General features: G+C 37.1%; 1 protein-coding gene across 7 annotated transcripts in view; it reads left to right on the forward strand.

The window, feature by feature from the left end:
- The first annotated feature begins 1,635 nt into the window (after positions 1-1,635).
- The window catches only part of ABCA1 (ATP-binding cassette A1), an 84,709-nt gene continuing 65,101 nt past the window's right edge, over positions 1,636-21,243 (forward strand). For 5 of the 7 annotated variants that reach the window (XR_016396240.1, XR_016396241.1, XR_016396238.1 and 2 more), the window contains exons 1-11: positions 1,637-1,898; positions 2,121-2,200; positions 2,309-2,480; positions 5,701-5,783; positions 7,671-7,887; positions 8,505-8,734; positions 15,934-15,994; positions 16,098-16,184; positions 17,160-17,392; positions 17,480-17,594; positions 17,680-17,769. Coding sequence is in view for 3 of the 7 variants with exons in the window: in XM_089924997.1 (XP_089781123.1) it covers positions 1,812-1,898; positions 2,121-2,200; positions 2,309-2,480; positions 5,701-5,783; positions 7,671-7,887; positions 8,505-8,734; positions 15,934-15,994; positions 16,098-16,184; positions 17,160-17,392; positions 17,480-17,594; positions 17,680-17,769 (1,455 nt within the window). In the remaining 4 variants the exon portion in view is untranslated. Of the gene's footprint in view, positions 1,899-2,120; positions 2,201-2,308; positions 2,481-5,700; positions 5,784-7,670; positions 7,888-8,504; positions 8,735-15,933; positions 15,995-16,097; positions 16,207-17,159; positions 17,393-17,479; positions 17,595-17,679; positions 17,770-21,243 lie in introns of all 7 variants that reach the window. The other 2 variants (XM_089924996.1, XM_089924998.1) reach the window with 2 other exon arrangements.

Raw genomic sequence — 21,243 nt, forward strand, 5'->3', positions numbered from 1 at the left:
ATCTTTCTAGCCATAAATTTAGTTATAATCTATCATTTAGTTTAATATCTTTTAATTTATCTTTTTAATTACTTTTCTAGTTTAGGTTATTAGTTCATACTGCTTTTCCTTCAATTGTGTTGTTCCAAAGCCCGTGATAGACCTTCCAACCTGTGTCAATGCCTCCTCTCCACTTATCTTTAATTTGAGGGATCTAAGAGGAAGTTTAGATCAAGAAGCCAAATTAATTACTTATTTATTATCAAAATATTTGTTTATTATTTGCAATAGATAAATGAATTATAGGTAATTGAAGATTCATGTAGCAATGAAATAGAGAGCTAGCAAATAATTTAGTAATGTCAACTAACAAAAAAAATCTTTCATAACAATATGGTGAGTATGATTATATTTACTTTCAAATCTTCTTCATTGCACCCTTTCCATGATTTTCGATTTATGATCGCGGTAAAACTAGGAGTCTTATCCATTGATGCCATTTTAGGTCAGCTACTAAGTCTTATCCATAGATTGAAATAAGGAAACATCTAGTTGGTTATCAAAATGGGTTAAATAAATTTTGAAATATCATTTGACATAAGAAGGTGATTCATTGCTTCACTTTACTAAATGAAGCAACAGTTGCATTTAGAACCATGCTTGGGGGCAAGAGAAGCATTAGGATTGGAGATGGCTTGCTACAATAGTAATGGCTTTTGCCAACATTCAAAGATTTCCAATAGAAGGCACAAAAATGCCAGGCACTTCAAAACCAACATCCCTATCAAATGCCATATAAATGCAAGTCAAAGTTATCTCAGGAATTATATGTCGGCATTTTCATAAAACGTCAATAGAAATACGGCTTTTTTGCGACACTTCTATTGGGCTTTCCTACATTTAAAAGGATACCATGGTTGCATCGTACAACACTTATAAATACCGAAAATTATATTATAATGGTTATCCTACTTAAATTCAAAATATTTTGACTAATATTTTTTATTGTTAGTAGAAGATTCTGGTCAACATTTAAGAATAATACAAATTTTGTATTGGTTACAAGCAAATAGATTTTGGTGGCACGTAGAAATGTTGAAAAACAGTGATTTTAGCCTTCTATTTTGTAGCACTAGAAACTACCAGCACATATCTCTATTATTATATTGAATGCATGATCTAGAACATCTATGCCATTGCAATCAATGTGAAATAATTATTTGTAGGTATATACTTTTTTAAGATATATTTACAAGATGAACTATATTTTGCATAGCTATTTTTGGATCAATATAATATGTAGTTATGTAACCATATTTACTAGTTATAGCTATTTTAAGATATATATGCGAAGGATACGACTTCGATCCGGACGGCGATCGCCACCAACCTATGGTAGAATCTATCTAGGAAACTTCTCAGGACAAGTCCGATCCAACGCTTGATATAGGCTCGACGTGGGGGCAGGTCAAGCCCATGTACTGGCCCACAGAAATATCAGTGCGCTACGCGCCAGTAACCCCATCCGTTTCTTTTGGCAACTTCCGAGCACCACCTTGGGCCACCACACTCGGCCGCCCACCCGGGCGGCGGCTGGGCCCTCCCTCTCCCCGCTTTACCAAATGTAAATGATCCTCGAAAGCAACCCCTCAGGCCCTCCTCTCTTTTCCAAAGTCTTCTCTCTTCGCGTCTCCTTTCCCCTCCACCCACGCAGTCTCCGGTTCCTCCATATTCTCTCTCTCTCCCTCTCTCTTCGTTTTATCGAGTAATTGGTGGTCTCTTCTGAATCCTTGGAACGAAGAAAGAGGGATTCTTGCAGGGGGGAGAGAGATATGGGGAGCTCTCGGCGGCAGCTGAGAGCGATGCTCCGAAAGAACTGGCTCCTTAAAATCCGCCATCCTTTCGCCACTTGTGCCGAGGTTTTCATCCCTCTCTCTTTCGAGGGTTTCAATTCTCGCCTTTCTTTTAATTTCATTACTTTTATACATTTTTTTTGGGCGTTGGCGGAAAATTTCGCTCAAAAGATCACTTTTTTCGTCCTTTCTTGAATAAATTCCGGTTCTTGCTGGATTATGCATCTGCTTTTTGGTTTTCTCAGACGAACAGGGTATGAATTTTTGAATTCTTTGCTATTGGTGCAGATTCTACTGCCGACTATTGTGATGTTGATGCTAGTTGGCGTTCGGTCAGGAGTCGATACACAAATTCACCCCGTACAAGCGTATGATATATCTGGATTTCCATCACTCTTCTGGCTTTATACCTTTTTTCTTATGTAAGTTTTTGAGTAAGCATTAGCATGAAGGCATTTAATTGGGCTTCTGTCCAGGTATATTCGAAAGGGCATGTTTGTTGAAGTGGGAAACAGCGAGATTTCTCCGAGTTTCGATGACATTTTGAAATTGATGGTTGTCAAAGGTGAACATTTGGCTTTTGCACCTGACACTAATGAAACGAGATTGATGTTGGATGTATTATCCCTAAAGTTCCCACTCCTAAAGGTACTGCCGACCATTTGCTTCACAAAAAAGACCCTTTTTTGCTTGAAGGTTTTGCGTATCTGTATCTTCCTTTGCTGCGTCACTCAGTCATATGAAAGAACTTTGGAGAAAATGGACATATAATTAAAACTAGGAGATGAATATGTGAAATATACAGCCACATGACTTTGGCATCTCTGTGATGAATAAGACAGAATTATACATGCAACGAACAGATCCAGTGGAAGAAGGTATGCTTAGGCCTGAAAATTGTTGCTTGACATGAATCTTGGTCAAGCTTAGGACAATAGTTTGTGAGTGCAGCAGCCCCACTTAGGCTCGAGTAGAGTATATGTTGTATTGCCTATATATATATTAATATATTACACACATTGGTGTGCCATATGCATGACACAATGGGAAATTTTCAGTAGCTTCTTAGTAAATTTTTCTTGGTATATGTTCAATATCAGAAACCTCATTTGTTTGCTCAATTATTTGATTTCTCTTAATTTGAGTTTCCAATTATTCAGATTGAGATGGTTGGCATCTCTTTGAGCTTTCAACTAACTTGAGTCAAAACTCAAACTTGGGCTGCTCTGAGTTTGCTGGAGCTAAGCTCTCAACACAACGGGCTATGCTGAACTTCATTTATGTCAGGCCTACGGCAAATTTTAGGCAAAGGTGGTAATGCTGGGTAAACCAATATCACCCTCGGCACATTTTAGCCCAATTGCTTTTCAATGCTGCCAAGGGCATGAAATTGCCAGGCAATGCTAGGTGGTGGACCCGCTAAAATGCCTAGGAAGTAGCTTAGATATGAAAGGATGCTAATGCTAAGAATTATGCTTCCATAACTAAAAATGTTCATTAAATAGTAAAAAATACATGGTTTTGCATCATAAAATTTGTTTATCATGCACCAAGCATAACAAAAAAGCCTTACATGCCTCTAAGTTATAGTACTATCATAACCATGATTTGCAAAAAGAGGAAAGAAAGAAGTTAGAGAAGAATTAGGAGGAAAGGAAGGAAAAGAAAAGGAAAGGAGGAAAAGTTGAGAGAAAAGGAGAAGAAAATGAAGGAGGAAGAGGCAAGAAAAAAAATTAGGAAGAAAAATATATTATTGGATAAAGAACCAAGGACATTGTTTCGTGAATGAGTGCTTAAATGGAGTAGCACACTTTGGCTGATGCCTCCATCAGCATTGTTTGTCTTTAGTGCCCGTTAATCCCTTGTGATGCATTTACCTTTCTTCCATGATAAATTAATGTTTAAATTGTCAGCAACTTGGTGCTACATGACTATACCATTTATATTGAGATTGGCTCTCACTTTGTGCACTATTACTTTTTTTTTTTTCAGTTGGGGGGGGGGGGGGTTGCCAACAGATCAAGTTGTTGATTTCTTGGTGAGTGGGAAACCACATTTTACAGAATGGTTCTTTTTTCCTTCCTAGGAAACTCTTTTAAAGTGATAATTTATGATATAGAGAAAAGGTGGAGGCAGCTTCATGTCTATAGGATCACACTATAAACTGACCATTTTTCTATAGCTGTTATGTTATTACCACCTTGGTTGCCCTAAGCAAAATGCGTTGTTTGCTCTCTTCCTCTAACTTCTTGCTTTGTGTATGAATCCTTAATATTAAGGAGTTTATTGTGCTATTCCTTTGTACTTCCAATCTCCAAGTCATCATTTCCAGTGAGCAGAATGTTTATGGAGGTCGTTGAAACTATGATCATTTTCTTGTTCTTCTACGTATACAACACAATAATTGATGTTTTTTTGTCACAATATGTACATTACTTACTTCGAATTAGCAGACTACACTTTAGTTGACTGCAATAATTTTAACTTTTTTCAGTTTGCTTAATTTACCCCCTTGACACCTGAGGCTATGCTGGTGTATGCTTTCTTGTTGACACTCAAAGCATTTTTCAGATATGGTATGATGCAAATGAATTATATACTACTGCGATGAGGTGAATGTGTAGATTTGTGCCTATCATTTGGAGCAAGGTCTCTGCATAATTGATTACTGTTAATTGGCTATATTTCTTTGCTACTAATTTGGGCTTACTTTTGTGATATGGTCCCATCAAGTTATACTTTAGGGTAAATGCCCAACAACACCTTATAGATGTCATGAAGTTAGGGATGTTGTTACACTATGATCTATTATGGACCTATTAGATGCCACTGCTGGTAAACAAGGCTTGATATTGACCATACTGTACTGTCTTGATACACACTGTATCAACTTGTATCAACATGGGGGTATCTTTTTGTATCTCCTACCATACCCTTATATGAATGATACAGGATTCATACACGAGTTTCAAACTTTGGTGGTAAAAGTGCATTCTTCGTGTTCATTTAATAAAGAGATTGACTCTGCACATTGGTGATCCCAAATTCTGGTCTCTGATCTTTTCTAGAGTTGTCAATTCCATACTTCTCATTAGAACCATGATGAAAATAAAACTCCTGTAGAGCATAACCATCCAAGTCAGTCTTGAGTCTTGACCTTGTATGTTCACTTGGTTTCATCTTAAATCTTTATCATGAGATCTGTGGGTCTTTGAAGGTGCATGGTATTCGTTTTTGTTTGTCTGCCATCGTGGATGCCGAGTCACCTCACTATATGACTGTGGCTCTTTAAATAAATGACTGGTTGCAAGCAAAAAATGAAAGTATGAGAAAATAAGATCATCCCAAAGTTTACGATTTAACACATCCTCTTAAGCACATGAGGGCAGTCTTTAGAGTTGCATCAAAAGGGCATCAACAGGGACATTCTAAAGCAAAAGAACCATATAAAATAATTAAGGATCGGCAAGAGTAGATAATCTCTTATGATTGATGACTCAAGAGTTTACAAAAAACTAAAAAGTGGAAATTTAAATCATAATAATTTAATTTATTCAATAAATATGTTTATGAGCTGTCAAAAAGCATAGCCTTTGCAATTGTCCTTGTCCCAACTATGCAGGGTTGGTTTTATGAATCCTAGTATTCTATTCATTCCCACTTATAAGCCATGTGCTTTAGTTATCTTAGTTATGTTGGTCATGTTTTTCTATGGTATCCACTTTCAACATCACCATTTATGTTTAATATAAATTTCTTTGTTAAATCATGCCTTGAGTTGTACTTTGTGGTGCTTTTTTCAATCTCTTCTATGGGCTAATTGCAACTATAACTTAATTTTGATGGGTCTTCTTCTGCCTGTTAATAGATGGTCGCGAGAATTTACAAAGATGAGCTAGACCTAGAAACTTACATACGCTCAGATCTTTATGGCGTTAATGATCAAGACAAGTAAGTTATGTTTCTTTTCACATGCCTTGTTATCGTTGTTGTGAACTTTAATCTTTTGTCCAAAATACTACTGAAGCTCTTAATTACAGTTTGGATTCCCTAGGATTGTTCAGTTGATTTAACCTAAATAACAATTCTCAAAATCTAGTCAGTGAATTGTGATATTTGATAAGCTGAAGCCAGATTCTTAAAAAGGTTTGGCAAGTTATATATGATATATAATGGCTGTGACATCTGTGCATGCATTGATGTGTCTGTTGGTGTGGAAGTGGGCATGGTTGTGTGCAGGGTGCATGTGTTCGCCAGTGTGTATATTTGCTCGTACCTGTGTATATGCATGCAAGCATGCATATGTGCGTCCGTGCATGCATATGTGGGTACTTCTATCTACTAGTGAAGTATTGCACTTGCATTCACTCCAACACCTGTTTTAATCTCAGTTGATAAGTAATGCAAATTGTGGTTCAAACTTCCATGACTTCATTAAGTCTGGTCTAGTGATACTCACTCCTGTGTTCTTGATGGCAATCATAAAATTGGATCCTTAATGACCTCTGCTTTGCTGGAAATTTAATCTTCGGACCATTGCTATAAAGTTTTGAACTGTTGCCAGCCATGCGATAAGAATTTTACTGGAATCAGCATGAACTGTGGATTTAATCTTCCAAGAAAACTTGACAAACTTGTTCCCTTTCTGCTATATGCTACAGGGCCATTGCTGGAATTCTTTAACCTGTTGCAAATGACATGATAAGAAGTATGCAGAATTAGCAAAGATCATTGGCTTTATCTTCCGAGAAAGCTTTAATCAATGTTCCAGTCATCTGTCTCTCAACAGTTCTAATGATCTAATGGAATCTTCAGGATTTAGTATTATGTTTGTTAATACTATAATTTTCCTTTTTCCTGGATAAAATTAGATCCGGGGGCCTCTTGTTTAAGTATGGAAGGATCTAAAATCACCATCATGGAGCTTTAATGGTTTTTGCTCCTCCTGTGAAATTCTGCTGATATATGACCAGACTATTCTCTGATATTTCCTCCCGTCTCTATTACAACCTGTTTTCTCTTTTCAGATCATCTTCCTGCTGGATATTGTGCCTTTTTTGTTGCACTATTATTTGGTTTTATGGTTTTCTTTAGATTTTCAATAATTCAATAATTGGTTGTTTTCCAATGCTTCTTATTGCATTATATCTCTATCCTAATAGTTTTTCCAGACCATAATATCTTCTGATCATGAATTTTAAACTTGCTTCTGTGATCAAGTGTGTTGTTTGGTCAAGTGAACTCCCCATGCAGCTTCCAGATCCTACATGTGGGAACATGGCCTTCTGGACTGCATCATTTGAGACTTGATAGATTTTCAGATCCTGTTATGTGTCCTATGCATATTTAGAATGATATCTAAAGGTTGGATAATTTGCTAGTCTAAAGTTTTGGAGGTCGGTAAGAGGGATTAGCTGATACAGAGCATTGGAAGCATGCCATTCATCAATTTAGTTATCACAAAAATTAGATTAAACCAACTGAAACTGAGTTGAATTAAATTTAAAATAGAAGTGTACATGGTCTGGACCTAAATATCTGGAGTTCTGGACTTGTCTACAATAACAAAATTTGGGCATGAAAGCTTATCTATGTTATTATATTTAAAATATGATTATCATTGAAAATTCATCAATCCCTCTCATTTTTTCGGAATTAAATATGAGCTATTTTCCCAAGCCGGTTGGTCCTTCATATTTCATGTGGACTTGTCTAATATTTTCAGATTTTATATTTTTTTACATGTTTTCAGCTTAAAGAATGCAGTACTTTTTTTGGAAAGTCGATATTTTTATTACTTAGTTTCATAGATTCTGACAATCATCTTTCTCTGTTCAGGAACTTTTCGTACCCCATGATCAAAGGAGCAGTAGTATTTCATACACAAGGTCCTCAAATATTTGACTATAGCATACGTCTTAACCACACATGGGCTTTCTCAGGTTTTCCTGATGTTAAAACTATCATGGATGTAAATGGACCGTATCTTGATGACTTGGAGTTAGGTGTCAATATTGTACCAACTCATCAGTATGGATTTAGCGGATTTCTGACTGTATGAGTTCTTCTCCTCTCCCTTTTAGCTTCTCCATCTTGCGTCAGGATAACTGATTTTTGTAACTTGTAGATTATATTGTTTGGAGATTTGTGCCTTGTTGTGGCTTTTCTATTTTATTATCACTTTCACATTCCTTTTGATTGCTGGTCCTCTGAAGATTTCTTTGGCTTTAAAAATGCTACATATCAAGTGATTCAGAAAGCTGCTTTCTAAGCTATGAATAATTAAATTCTCTATATTTGCCTTATGAATAAATTATGCTACTTTGCATGTTTTTCTTTTCCGGCTGTTTGGGGGGGGGGGGGGGTGATAAAATCAAGTTCTGTTTTGGCCCCAAGTTCTGTTTTGGCTTCATTCTAACTCCTGTTCTCCTTCTGATGACGAAATAGGCACAAACATGGCAAACAAGTGATAAAATCAGAACTTGTTGAGAAATAGAAAACATAAAACATGTCAAATGAAACCTGGCTAGGGGCCACAAGTCAGCCATGAAACTTGGGGGGGGGGGGGGTGGGTGCGGTGGAGGGGGCTGGTTACGATTGGATACTTTTGTTATATGTGGTGCTTCATTTTTTTTCTTACAAAATTAATCTTTTTTTACTTTGTTCTTGCAGTTGCAGAAGGTAGTGGATTCATTAGTAATACTTCTTGCACAGCAAAATGGAACTCATACTACCCCTGAGAATAGAGCACTGCCGTTGTTCCACCCATATGGCATTCATTCTCATATCAACCTTCCATGGACACAGTACAGTCCAGCAAACATTAGTATTGCTCCATTTCCAACTCGTGAATACACAGATGATGAGTTCCAGTCAATTGTAAAGAGTGTAATGGGGGTATTGTGAGTATAGTTACATTCCTACTTGAGTTTTGTATTATCTCTTTTGTTATATTTTCCTTAAAAGAACCGTTCATTCGTCCTGCAGATCATTACATCTCAAAAATAAAGACTGCATAAAAATAGTTTAAACTGATTTAAATTTTTCCTTATGTCCTAACCCGTATGCTGTCATCGTTATTGTTGTAAGAACATTGATTTGAGTTAGTTTGGTGTCATAGTCATACTATTGGTGCCTAATTTACGTTTAAGCTTGGGGTTTTTCTTTTTTCTTTTTTTTTTGAAGTTATATGCTTACATATTTGTTGGTGTCTGCTATATGTATTAACATATTGGGCCTTTTCACTATTTTTTCATTGTAATTGGCATCACATATAAGATGCAAAATATGTAAAATACCAATAAGTGACCAAGCTACTTAGGAGGGACCATGGCATGCTATACCGGCCTGAACCGAGCGGTACGGAGCATACTATACCATATTGGTTCGGTACCGGTATCTGATACGGGTGGTGTACCAACACTCGGTACGCCAAAAATACTTCGTACTATACCATATTGATATTGTGCTAGTGTGGCACCAGTACGGGGTCCGGTACCGAGACGGCGAACCTTGGGAGGGACATTCTAATTTTTGGTTATCACAAGTCGTTACACTGTCTAATCAAAGAGGAGCAATATCTACTGATCATTCTAATCATTTTATTCATCTTACTCTCAGGTATATTGAGGTCTGACCCTGATTGACTGTCATATTATGTTTAATTCCTGTTAACTGAAGAAGTTATTCCTGGTCCTTGCTTTTGATGTCCATTTTATTTCTAATCTCTGGTTGTGCATAAATATGCATAAAACAAATAATTATGTATTGAAAAATGTATAACTGTGTCTGAAAACGGTCCAACTGTGTAAGGACTAATCAAAATGGCAGTTCAACAAATCACTGGGTGTCAAGTTCCCCCATCTTCTTTAAGTATTTTTCTTCATCCTTGCCTTTTTCATTCTTTCTGTTTTATTCATCTGTCTTCATCTTTTCCTTATCTACTTCCTTTGGTTTCATACATTTTTTCTACATTAGAGAAGTAGGACTTGCACCAAATTAGTATACATGATGGACTATCAATTGAGAGGGTATGGGCATGTCCAGTGATGACCTCAGAAGACATTAATAGAACATGTTTTCGAATTTGTCTAAAGAGCTATGAGAAATGAGAAGACCTAAGGTTATGTGAATGGTGATTGGGAGAGAGGATTTGGAAAAGCTCTTATTGATAGCAGAGGTGCTGAGGTAGCTTTAAATGGTTGGAAAAAATTCATGAAATTGGCCTCAAATAAATTGTATAAATCTTGATACTTATAGGATTTTTTGTTTTCCCACATCTCTAAAAAAGTTTTTCCTCTCTGGCATGGTTCACCATCTTGGTATTGGACCCCCTACTGGTACGATGATGGTATAGTGTTGGTATGCCTGGTACGAGGGTTGGTTTCTCGGTTCGGTACCCATATGGTACGGTATGCTAGGTATGGGGCAGTATGTATTAGTACCATGCTCTCAGGAGATCTAATCTACAGGTTGCTATCTCATTAATGTTTTCGGGATGTAATCTAGGGCTTATCCATTTTGTTCTGGAGATCAATTTGGTAAGAAGAGCATGCTTAATTGGGATATTCCTTTTCTATTCCCACCCTTTTGAAATCCTACCTAAAATCTGCTTGGAGATCTTTTGGTTTGTCTCCTGTGGTGCATTTATGGTGTCTTGTAGATATCATGTTTGCAAGGTTTTGAGTTTTGGTCTAAATCATTCCATTCTGGCTGGAATGGACCAAAATAGATTGGTTTTGGCTGGACTGATTTGAAATCGACCTCTATTTTTGGGTTTGAACAGTTTCAATCAATTATGGTCGTCATTATCTGATTTCGGTCTAGTTTCAAATGTTCTGATCAATTCCAAGTGAGACTGGCTGAACCAGCGAACTAGTCTTTTTTTAAGTTTTATTTTAGTGTTTACTATTATCAGGGTCATCTCTTTCTTTATTAAATGCATAACCTATGTAGTATCACTTTTCAATGATTTATCTTTTTTTTTAAGAGTTCAAAGAGGGGATTGATGTTAACACAATCCTTGATGGGTCAAGGCCTCCAAAAAGGCCCTAGCACTGTAGTTTACAAAGATAAAGTGAACATCCTAGTACACACATTTCATAGGAATAACATCTTTTTTATATAGAATATATACAATTTTTTATAACTATATGCATTTTGTCATATTATATTATTATAATATTTTATAGTATCTATAAGTCCTATGAAAAAAATGAAGAAAAATATGTTCTTTGTACAAAATACTGATATAGATAATGTATTTCATGTATTGTTAACTTCAGTCTATAATGAAACTGCACCAATAAAAAAACCCATATAATAGAAAATACCCTAAAGTCTAAGCTTTTATTTAATAACTTTTATTTGGCATTTTTATTTTTCTATCAGTATTACTGAAATTGCAAAGCTTGGAGATAAACATTGAAGACCACCAAAACTATTGAAACTGAAACTCAACAAAACCAGGCCCAAAATTGAAATCAAATTGACTTTTCAAATCTTGGTTCGCGTCCTAATCTTCATGACAGAAGCCAGAAAATTTTCAAAAATATATACTATACTTTTCTTAGAGAGGGTGGGCCTTGGTATAAAGGTAAGGGTACTCCATCGTGATCCTGGTGCCATGAGTTTAAAACACAGACACTGCCTCTCCACACATGGGGTAAGGCTGCATACGTTTGACTCTCCCCATATCCCATAGTGGTGAAAGCCTCGTGCACTAGAAAACCCTTGTTATATATGGTGATGTTCTTAGAAATGCTAGTTAAGTAGTTGTGGACAATTTGCTTATCGAGCTGAAGATAATGAGGATCATGTCTGCCAAGGTTCAGTGTCTTGTTATCGGACCCTATACTAGTACCATGCTGGTATAGTGGCAGTATGCGCGGTACTAGGGCTGGTTCGACATACTGTACTAAATCTCGGTTTGGTATCAGTACGGTGTAGTGCGCCCAGTACGGAGCGGTATGCATAGGTACGATGAACCTCATTGTTAGGTGCTAGCCTTGAGCTTGGAAAGTTTTTTGTATAAGACTAGAGTAGCAAATAAGTTGTTGCTATTGGTGCATATTTGTGTAAATTGTGGCATGCAAATACCTACAAATGTCTGTAAATTTATGTTCTTATTTTCTCTTGTGATATAAATTGTCCGTCAATTGTTGATTATTAGAAAGCCGATTGACCTTGTAAAAATTTATTTTTTAGCATGATTTGCATTAGTAATAGAAGGTATGGTACCTTATATTGCATGAAAGAAGATATATGTTATTTCTTCTACTCTTAATGAATTTAATGTCAAGCTTGGAGAATGACATCATAAAAGGGAAAGGGTCATGAATTGCTTAAGTAACTGTGTATATTTGCATATTAGTTACTATGCAGTGCTTTTTGAAACCTTAAGAGGAATTTGATAAGCTTCGAAGAAAGTAGTAACTCAAATTCATTTAGGGAACATGGGAGAATGCACTTGTACTGTACAGTTTGTCTAGCAAGTATCGTCGTCTATCCAGAAAAAAGAAACTAAAGCTTTGTTATTCATAGAATCAATCTCCACACAGTAGTCAAGAAAAACCAAGTTTTTGCCCCTCTTTTTTTTTTTTGCTAGGATGGGTAACTCATACTTGACGAGTACGAATACACCCAATAAAATCAGAAAACAGAATATCTCGAAGTGTCCGAGGCAACTCCCTATCCTTAGCCCACAGGATACCACCCGCATGGTTGGCCACATAGGCGGCCACCCAATCCGCAGCCCGATTGCCCCTTTTTTTAGGTTTATCTATAGATACTAATTTAGCAGTCAAGCTTTTAATTTTAATGAATAGCGTATGGAATGAAAAAATTGGAGTCTCGAATGGAGTAAGCAAACCTAGACATATTTGGAATGACAAGGTCAAACATGAGTCTCATGCCCTTCATGCAGTTATGGAGTGTCAAAATCATAGATACTCTTGCCTCTCCCTTCCCAAACCCCAAAGTTGGGTGCGACAGGAATCTTATTGGCCAAATTCAAGAAAAAACTCCTATTTCCCACTAGAAGCCCGAAGATATCTGATAGCTTTCCACATACTTTGTGTAAAATTTCTAAAATATTGATAATTTGGTACAATGCATACTATAGAGTTGGCAGGCACGCTTTTCCATCCTTCCTTTGTCTCAGCTATCTTAGAGTCAAAGGTTGGGGCATTTTGGTTATCCTTCATTTCAGTTGGTGAATTGAATTCAATTTCTTCGGCTATGTTCAAGGAATTTTTTTTCATAGAGTTGCATGAAGTAGTAGGGTGACTTTGACAAGAAAATGATCTAAGGGTTTTTTAAAAGTAAAATTCATCAAACTGATACCAGAGGTCGTACCGGTAGGCAATTGACACGGTATGGTACAGGTCCATACCATGTCATTCCAAGGCGTACTGAAAACAGGAGAGGGAGGGGGAGAGGGAGAAGGAGAGAGAGGAAGAGGAAGAGGGAGATGGAGGGAGTGAGGAAGGGATGGGGAGAGAGGGGGAGAGAGAGAGAGGGGTTGGGGCTTGATCTATCTTGGAAGAGCTTCGAGAGCTCCGGATTCGGCGATGGGGATCAAGGGAGAGAGGGAAGAGAGAGGGAGGGAGAGACGCTCAAAGCCCCAGCAATGGGGATCGAGGGAGAGAGAGGGAGAGGGTTGACTCCCCTGGGATTTGTCGATTAGGGTTTCAGGGATGGAGCTCTGCTACATCAGATGGAGGCTTTCTTTTTTGAAGCCTTGCGACACGATTGACATGTCCTTCTTCAAGCGGGGAGGCTTTAAAAAAAAGACGAGCTCTATATTGGACCGGCCAGACGAACCGTGCTGGTAACCGACCGGTCCGGTTTGGTACGCCCCGAACCGGCTAGTTCGGCATAGTTTGGCAATCTTTGTTTAGAAGTTTTAAAGACATGGAGCAAATATGGTGATTTGGAGGTAGCTCCAGCCATAAGGGGAAAACTAACCTTTTGCCTAACCGGAAGGGATGAAGGTATGAAGAAATCAAGGAACCGTGTGATTGTCTTTTGAGGAAAACCATGCAAGTGTCAAATTAGAAATTTCTTGAATTTCTGAAAAGTTAGAGACATCCTTTTATCTAGAAATATCAATTCCAGCATCACACTTTGAATTGTAAACAGCAAATGAAGATTAATGATACTTGTTTAGGCATACCTAGTGGTGTGAAGTGTGAACCAACAATTTATTCACTATCCTATGTGGTCAACTCTAGTGTCTGGTGATTTAACATCTCCAGTCTCTATAGGTCAAAAGAGAGACAGTCTTCCTTCTCATTTGGTTCATATTGATTCTTTTATGCATTTACTTCTTCACTATTGAATGTCTACTAACAAATACTTGTTGTTAGTCAAGGCTTATCAAGGCTAGTAAAATCTATGCAGGAAAAGGTAAAACTCTATGATATTGATACAAATGAGCTAGTTTCCCTTCCTCGAGGAAACATGCAAACTGCTGTCAAGGTTGGATTGATCTAGGTTGTTGACTGTTAGCTTGGTGGAACAATGGAAAGGTTGAAATAGTGCTTGTTGCTGAAGAGTGTGCCTGGACCTGTATGAGTAGATTATTTTGAGACTTCTTGTTTTTTTTTTTTGGCTGCAAAGCATCATTCCCTGAAAGTGATTTTTCTGTAATTGTTAGTTTAAATTAGAAACTGTAATGGTGTGATGTGGCGAGTGTTTCGCTTTTTCCTAAGTTCTATTTTAGAAAGTTAATATGCAACAACCTCTTGATTTTTTGCTCCGGAGGAAAAAGAGATACGTGGGTAATTTCATTACAATTCTAAACAGTCTCATGAATCCTTCTTGAAAAGGTTTTTTAGGGAGTTTGCTTGATGGAATTAGAAGTCATGTTGATTATATAGTTCAAAATTGTAATCTGCTGCTGAGGCTCAGTCAGGTGCGTTTACTAGTGGATAGAAAGTCATCGATAAACTTCTCTGCCTTTTGTTGTTGGAAAGCTTGTGGCCCAGAGAACTAAGAAGCTGAGTATAGTTTGGGATTAGCTGTAGCAACTGAATATGCCCTTGCTCATGTCTCTTATGTTACATGCACTAATGTTACTAGGGCAGTTTTTTCTGGGTTCAAAGTTTGATCAAAGGTCTAACTGAATAACACTCTGCGACATGGAAGCTAGATGAACAGCTAGTATTCTGGACAAAAGGAAGAAAAAACATATATGATATTTCATTTGAGAGCATGTTTTAAGTGAAGTGGTCACTCTGTGAATCTAGTTGGAGGATCAACTGATAGGTGTTGTTGCAAATCATGCTGTCATCTCCTGTGCTCTCCAATTTGATGAGAATTATTGAAGATTTAACCTTAAATTCAAACCTTTAGTGTGTGCTGGTTCTATAATCATTTAGTCATTGTCTCGTATTTTTTCTTTGTAGTGTGGCTCCAATAAAGTCCCAAAACATAATTGTTCTCCATAGAAGTGACTACCACTTAGGCAGCATCCGAGCTATGGGATTGCTAGCTTATGAAAGATCATAGATTGGGGACATCTGACTGAGATAGATTGTCTGGGTGAACCTCTCTTTGAATCTTTGTCGATCAGGTAACTATGAGAATTATTCGGTATGGGAATTAAAGAAAATAAGAGACATAAGACTGATAAGAGTTCATATGCAGTTGTTTGAATCCTATGCCTACCACCTCCCTTATCTGCTGATTTATCGTAGATAGCAGGCTGTCAGAGGTTTTGATAAAATAAAAGGAGTGCTACAAGAATAATCATCCAAGACATATTGTTTCTCCTTGCTATCTCATGTAATCTCAGATTTTCTTCTTTAATCTTATCTTTTTAATTTTTATTTTCTAATTGCCATATTCTGCTGCATTCCTTTGGAGGATTTTGTTTAAGAGATCAAATATGCGGGTCACTATTCTTCTAAGTGATTTTAATATCTAATCAAGGGTCTATCTATAGTCTTAAGTATGAGAAAATTTACTGGTAGTTGTATAGGGGGTCATCTTTTGTAGGTTGCCAAAAATTATTTTAATCATTTTATGAATAGCAATCGGTAAGCTTCCTCTGTTATTTTCATTTTTTTGAATTTTTACCCTCCTTGGCAATGGGCAGATATCTCTTGGGATTTCTCTATCCAATTTCTCGTCTAATCAGCTATTCTGTTTTTGAGAAGGTATGAATATGAACATGAGTTTGAATAATTTGTTGCTCTAATTTGATATATTTTTTTGTTCCCTTTATTTGGAAATAATTGCATTGTTACTTCTCTGTTTCAGGAGCAGAAGATTAAAGAAGGCCTGCACATGATGGGTCTTAAAGATGAGATATTTTACCTTTCCTGGTTGATCACATATTCCTTACAGGCAACTACTGCATACCTGAGAAGTATTTGATTTATCTTAATTATTTAACTGTAGCAACATACTTATTTGTTCACATGGATATGCGATAAATTTGCTTATTTATCTCTTTATGCCCTGTGAAATATTAAATGTGCCTCATACCTGTGAAACTGTAGTTCTACCTGTAGAGAAACCCAGATGTACCCAACAAGCCTTTTTTGATCATTTTGGTTTAGCTTTATGAATTCCTTTTCTCCAGTCATTGCTATCAAGTGCTACATTCTTGCTGATCTTCATCATATGTGGTTCTGTTATCTCAATATTTATGGCATAGGTAGCTGCTTTCATTTTTAAAGAGTTTAACTAAATTTAATATTCATTTTGCACAAAGAGACTTGGTTCCTGTGATAGCTAGTTACACCATCGTACCCTTTGGGTGATAGGTTGGCAAGAATATATAGTTAATTGAATGATTCCCATCTTTAGAGTTTCTTCCATATGTACAAATTACTTTTTCTTTTTGGAAGAAAAAATAAATATTAGGAGAAGCCAAAGCGTCTGGACTACATCCACCAGCAACCATGGCGTTTTCTTCTCAGTGATACAGCAACTCTGAAACGTATAAAAGGAATTTTGTGTTCTGTGAGGTGTTTTTAGCTTTGCTGATTTATTTAGATTAGATGGTCATGGTTGTTGATTTCTTTTTACATATACTGGTGATTTTATGTGCACATGATTCTTATCTAAAGCAACTTTTTTCCTCTGATCATGTAGAGTACTGTATCCTTGGTCTTTCTTTGACTTTGTTCCATTATCCTGTTCTCATCTTCCTTTTTTTGCTTTTCTTACATAAAAAACAATTATCCTATAATATTTATATAGGATATAAGGATATTATTATGAATTTATGACCGGCATGCTTTTTTTTTTATCAATTCTGCTTCTTTTAGTTTCAAGCAGTGTTTCTCACTAAACTTATTCTGGTTTTTCATGCAGTTTGCAATTTCTTCAGCAATCATTACAATATGCACGATGAGCAGTCTTTTTATATATAGTGATAAATCACTGGTCTTCGTCTACTTCTTCTTTTTTGGTTTAAGTGCGGTCACGCTTTCCTTTTTGATCTCCACATTTTTTTCTCGTGCAAAGACAGCTGTGGCAGTCGGCACCCTTTCTTTTCTGGGAGCCTTCTTTCCTTATTACTCGGTCAATGATCCTGCTGTCCCTATGTTAGTATTGCTGCTACATTCTGTCTTCAATTATCTCTGCTAGAATTCTTTTCTAATGCAAATACATTAATGCGCTTGGACTGCTAGGATATGGAAGATCTTGGCCTCTTTGCTTTCACCTACAGCATTTGCCCTTGGGACGGTAAACTTTGCTGATTACGAACGTGCTCATGTTGGAGTTCGGTGGACCAATATCTGGCAGGTAATTACTTATCTGAATAGTGAAATCATCTCAAGATTCAAAACTTCCATATTCAGATTCAGATCCCGTGAATGAAAAACTGCAGGCTTCCTCTGGAGTCAATTTTTTGGTCTGCCTCTCAATGATGATGCTTGACATGGTTTTGTATTGTGCTATTGGTTTATACTTAGATAAGGTAATGTTTTACTGCTTTATTTGAAGTTTAATTTTGTGCATCCTCGAAAGCTAGCTTGTTTAGAATTTGTTAATAACACAACACACTACTTTCTGTGAAACTTAAATACATCCATCTAAATGTCTATCTCAATAAGTATAGTTGTGTATCTGCAGTTATTAATTTCTTTGTTATTTTCATATTACTTTCTTTATTATTTTCTCTTTTAAGGATTTAATAACAATGTTTTTACTGAAAGGTTATTAATAGAACATGATTACTTACAGACTAGATGCTCATGACTGCTGTTTTACAAATGCTTTCTTCTTGCTTATCTTTTAAAGGGCATTTTAATGCATCTTCTGTAGGCACCTTCACTAGCAAGGTTTTAAATCCAGGGTCCTAGACCCGGTATCATTTGCTTGTTTTCTTTTCTTCTTTTTTTTTCAGAATTAGGACGAGAGGAAGCCTAACCAAAAATCGGGTAAGGTAGGGATTGGAACTTATATTATTGGTGCTGACCGCAATAAATTTACCAGTTGCACTAGTCGGCACCCTCTAGACTAGGTACGAATTATGGACAAGGTTGGGATGATATCTTCCTAACACTTGGGATCAAGGTACGCGGTACCGACTGTACCGACGTACCGGTGGGCATCGGTACTGATACGGTACCGAACCAAACCGAGCCGAACCAGTACTGTACCGATGGGGCTAAAAGCCAAAAAAAATTGCAGCCGGTACGGACTGGTTGGTTCGGGCCGGTATCGGTTCGGTACGGGCCGGTACCGAGTCGGTACGGTCGGTACCGGTCGGTACGGTTCGGTACCGAAATATGTAGCTGTACCGTACCGGTAGGGTCCGGTACCGGTATGTATCGGCCGGTATCGGTCCGTACCGACTGGTACGGCAGACCATACTTGGGATTGGTGGCGGCCTAATTATTCTCTAGATACCAATTCCTTTTTTCTTTCCTTTTTTATTTTGTTTTTTGTTGTTTTTAATTTTTGTTTAGAGGATTTCTAGGGTAATTTTGTCATAATTAAGGATTAGGGTAGGTTTTTGTGCTGATCATTAGGGTTACAGTGTGTTATTGCTACCAAGGTTTTAAAAACTAGTGGGGAATTAAGGGCATCCCACTGTCCTGGGTGTCGGGATAGGGCACCCCTTCCTGAGTACCAAGACAGAACGAGTCCAGAAATAGATTAGACAAGAAGGGACATCCATCATCCAAGTGTCGAGATTCAACGCATCCCATTCCACAGAAAAAAGGGACAACCCTATCCCATGATATTTAAAACCATGATCAGTACTGACATTGATGGGGTATTAGGTTTGTGATGGCCATGATCCGAGCTCTCTCTCCTCTTCTTCTCTCTCTTTTCTATTGTTATGTTGTCTTATATTTAGAAGACATGCTAGTCCAAGCTATCTCCTTGGGCCTTCAAACTAGGGGCTGAAGCACACAACGGAAACGCCCATGTGGCCCTAGTATTGGCCGGTTTTGATCATTGACCCATTATATATGCCTAGGAAGAATTCCGTAAGTTTGAGAAGTTCAAAATTTAGAAAAATCCAATATGTTTGGAAAATAGAAATGTTTAAAATATCTAAAACAATAAATGTTTGTGAACTTATATTTATATGTGTATATATGTTTATACGTCTATATTTATATAGTTATGTGTATGTTTATGTATATATATGTATCCATATATACATACACACACACACACATGAATGCACGCACACATGCACAAGCATGCACGCATGCATACATATATATAAAATTTATTCTAATTTCTAAGTTTACAATAGGAGTTTGGTGTAAAGGCAATTAGCTTGCTTCTTTGAGGAAGCCTCCAGCCCATGGTCTGTCGTTCCACTTGGTACGGGGCATACCGTACCGTATCGAGAGAAAACCAGTATGAAACATACCTTCAAGTTGGTACAAGCTTCGTATCGAGTCGTATCGAGGTATGTAGCTGTCCATATCGAGGCGTATTGAGAAAAAATTGAGAAAATTATTAGCGAGTTATTTTGGTACAAAGCTGTACCGTACTGTACCGCTAAGATACCGAGATTGCGGACCTTGCTCCAACCTGTTAGTCATTATCTTGGAGGCTTAGAAAAATACAAACATGGAGTGGAGCAGAAAGAGAATAGGAGAAAAGAAAAGAGAACAAGAGAGAGAAATAGGGATCATCCCTCTGCTTTCCTTGTTGGAATCCAAAATAAGAAACTTCGATATTTTTTTGACTTGTCAGGTCCTTTACAACCCACGTCACCATGCATGTGACCATAGTCTGCTATACCGCCCTGTACTGCTTGGTACGGGGCATACGTACTAGCAGAAAATCGGTATGAGTACCGTCCGTATCGAGACGTACCGATACGTACCAATCCGTACCGAGGTGCGTACTAGTTCGTATCGAGGTGTACCGAGATGGAGATTGAGAAAAATGGTTGGAGAGCTATTTGTGATTTTTGCAAACTTAATGAATTTTTCATGATCCATTCTCGAATTAACAAGTTTTTCGCTCAATGATTTGGCCAAACAGCTAGTCATGAATAATTCATGAATTTTTCAGATATTCTCTAAAGTCTAAATATTGTAACTATGTAGATTGATGCCAACGGGGATGACCTGATTTTATTGGTATTGGGGTCCCAGACTCATTCTAGGACATGGTCTATGATTTTGGTCTAATCCGGGATGGGTAGGATGGACTAGTCCTAAACGGATCTTTAAACCTTGACCATTAGCATTAATTCATAGTTTCATACTGTTGTTTATATAGATTGATAAGATTAGTCATTTAACTGGTTATCAAGCTACCAGTACATGCTTGATTTTTGAGGTTAGGTTACAATGATAATAAAACTTATTAAACATTCACAATTAATGTACTTCTAATTGCTGTTTCAGGATTTATACTCTTGCTATGTCCTTTCATTTTCTCATCTTGCTTGCTTGAATGTGAAGAACAGAAATGCATGCAATCATCCATATTGTCACCTGGTTACTTATGAATGGGATTTTAATTTTTTTTTCCCTTTCTTTCTTTTTCCCCTTTATTTAGGGTCATTCTAGCTGTACTATTGAGCACATAAAGAGCTGAATGGGTCAACCATTTCCAGCCGTTTGGTCTCTCTTCAACCTCTCTTTTCTTTTGTCCTCTCCTTTTGCCTCCGATTTCCTTTTTTCCCTAAATTTATTACTTTCCTTTTTATTTATCTTTCTTTCTGCTGTATATCATCTCCTTCATCAATGCGTTGAGAAAGGGCAGAGAACCTTTCAACGAGATAGTGCCTTTTCAAATCTCTACAAATGTAATCTGTTCCAAACATGCCATGTTCAACAGATTATTGGGCCTCATGCTTTGACTCCATTGCTTTGTGAGAAATCATCATAAAGACAACATGGGAGCAAGCTTCTTATAGATATATTTTCCCTCCCTTGCTTTTCATTCTTTGATCTTTCTCCTTTCATAA

Source organism: Phoenix dactylifera, chromosome 8 (genome assembly GCF_051530095.1).
Source record: "Phoenix dactylifera cultivar Ajwa chromosome 8, Ajwa_hap1_PhDact_Kaust_v1.1, whole genome shotgun sequence".
Taxonomy (NCBI): Eukaryota; Viridiplantae; Streptophyta; class Magnoliopsida; order Arecales; family Arecaceae; genus Phoenix; species Phoenix dactylifera.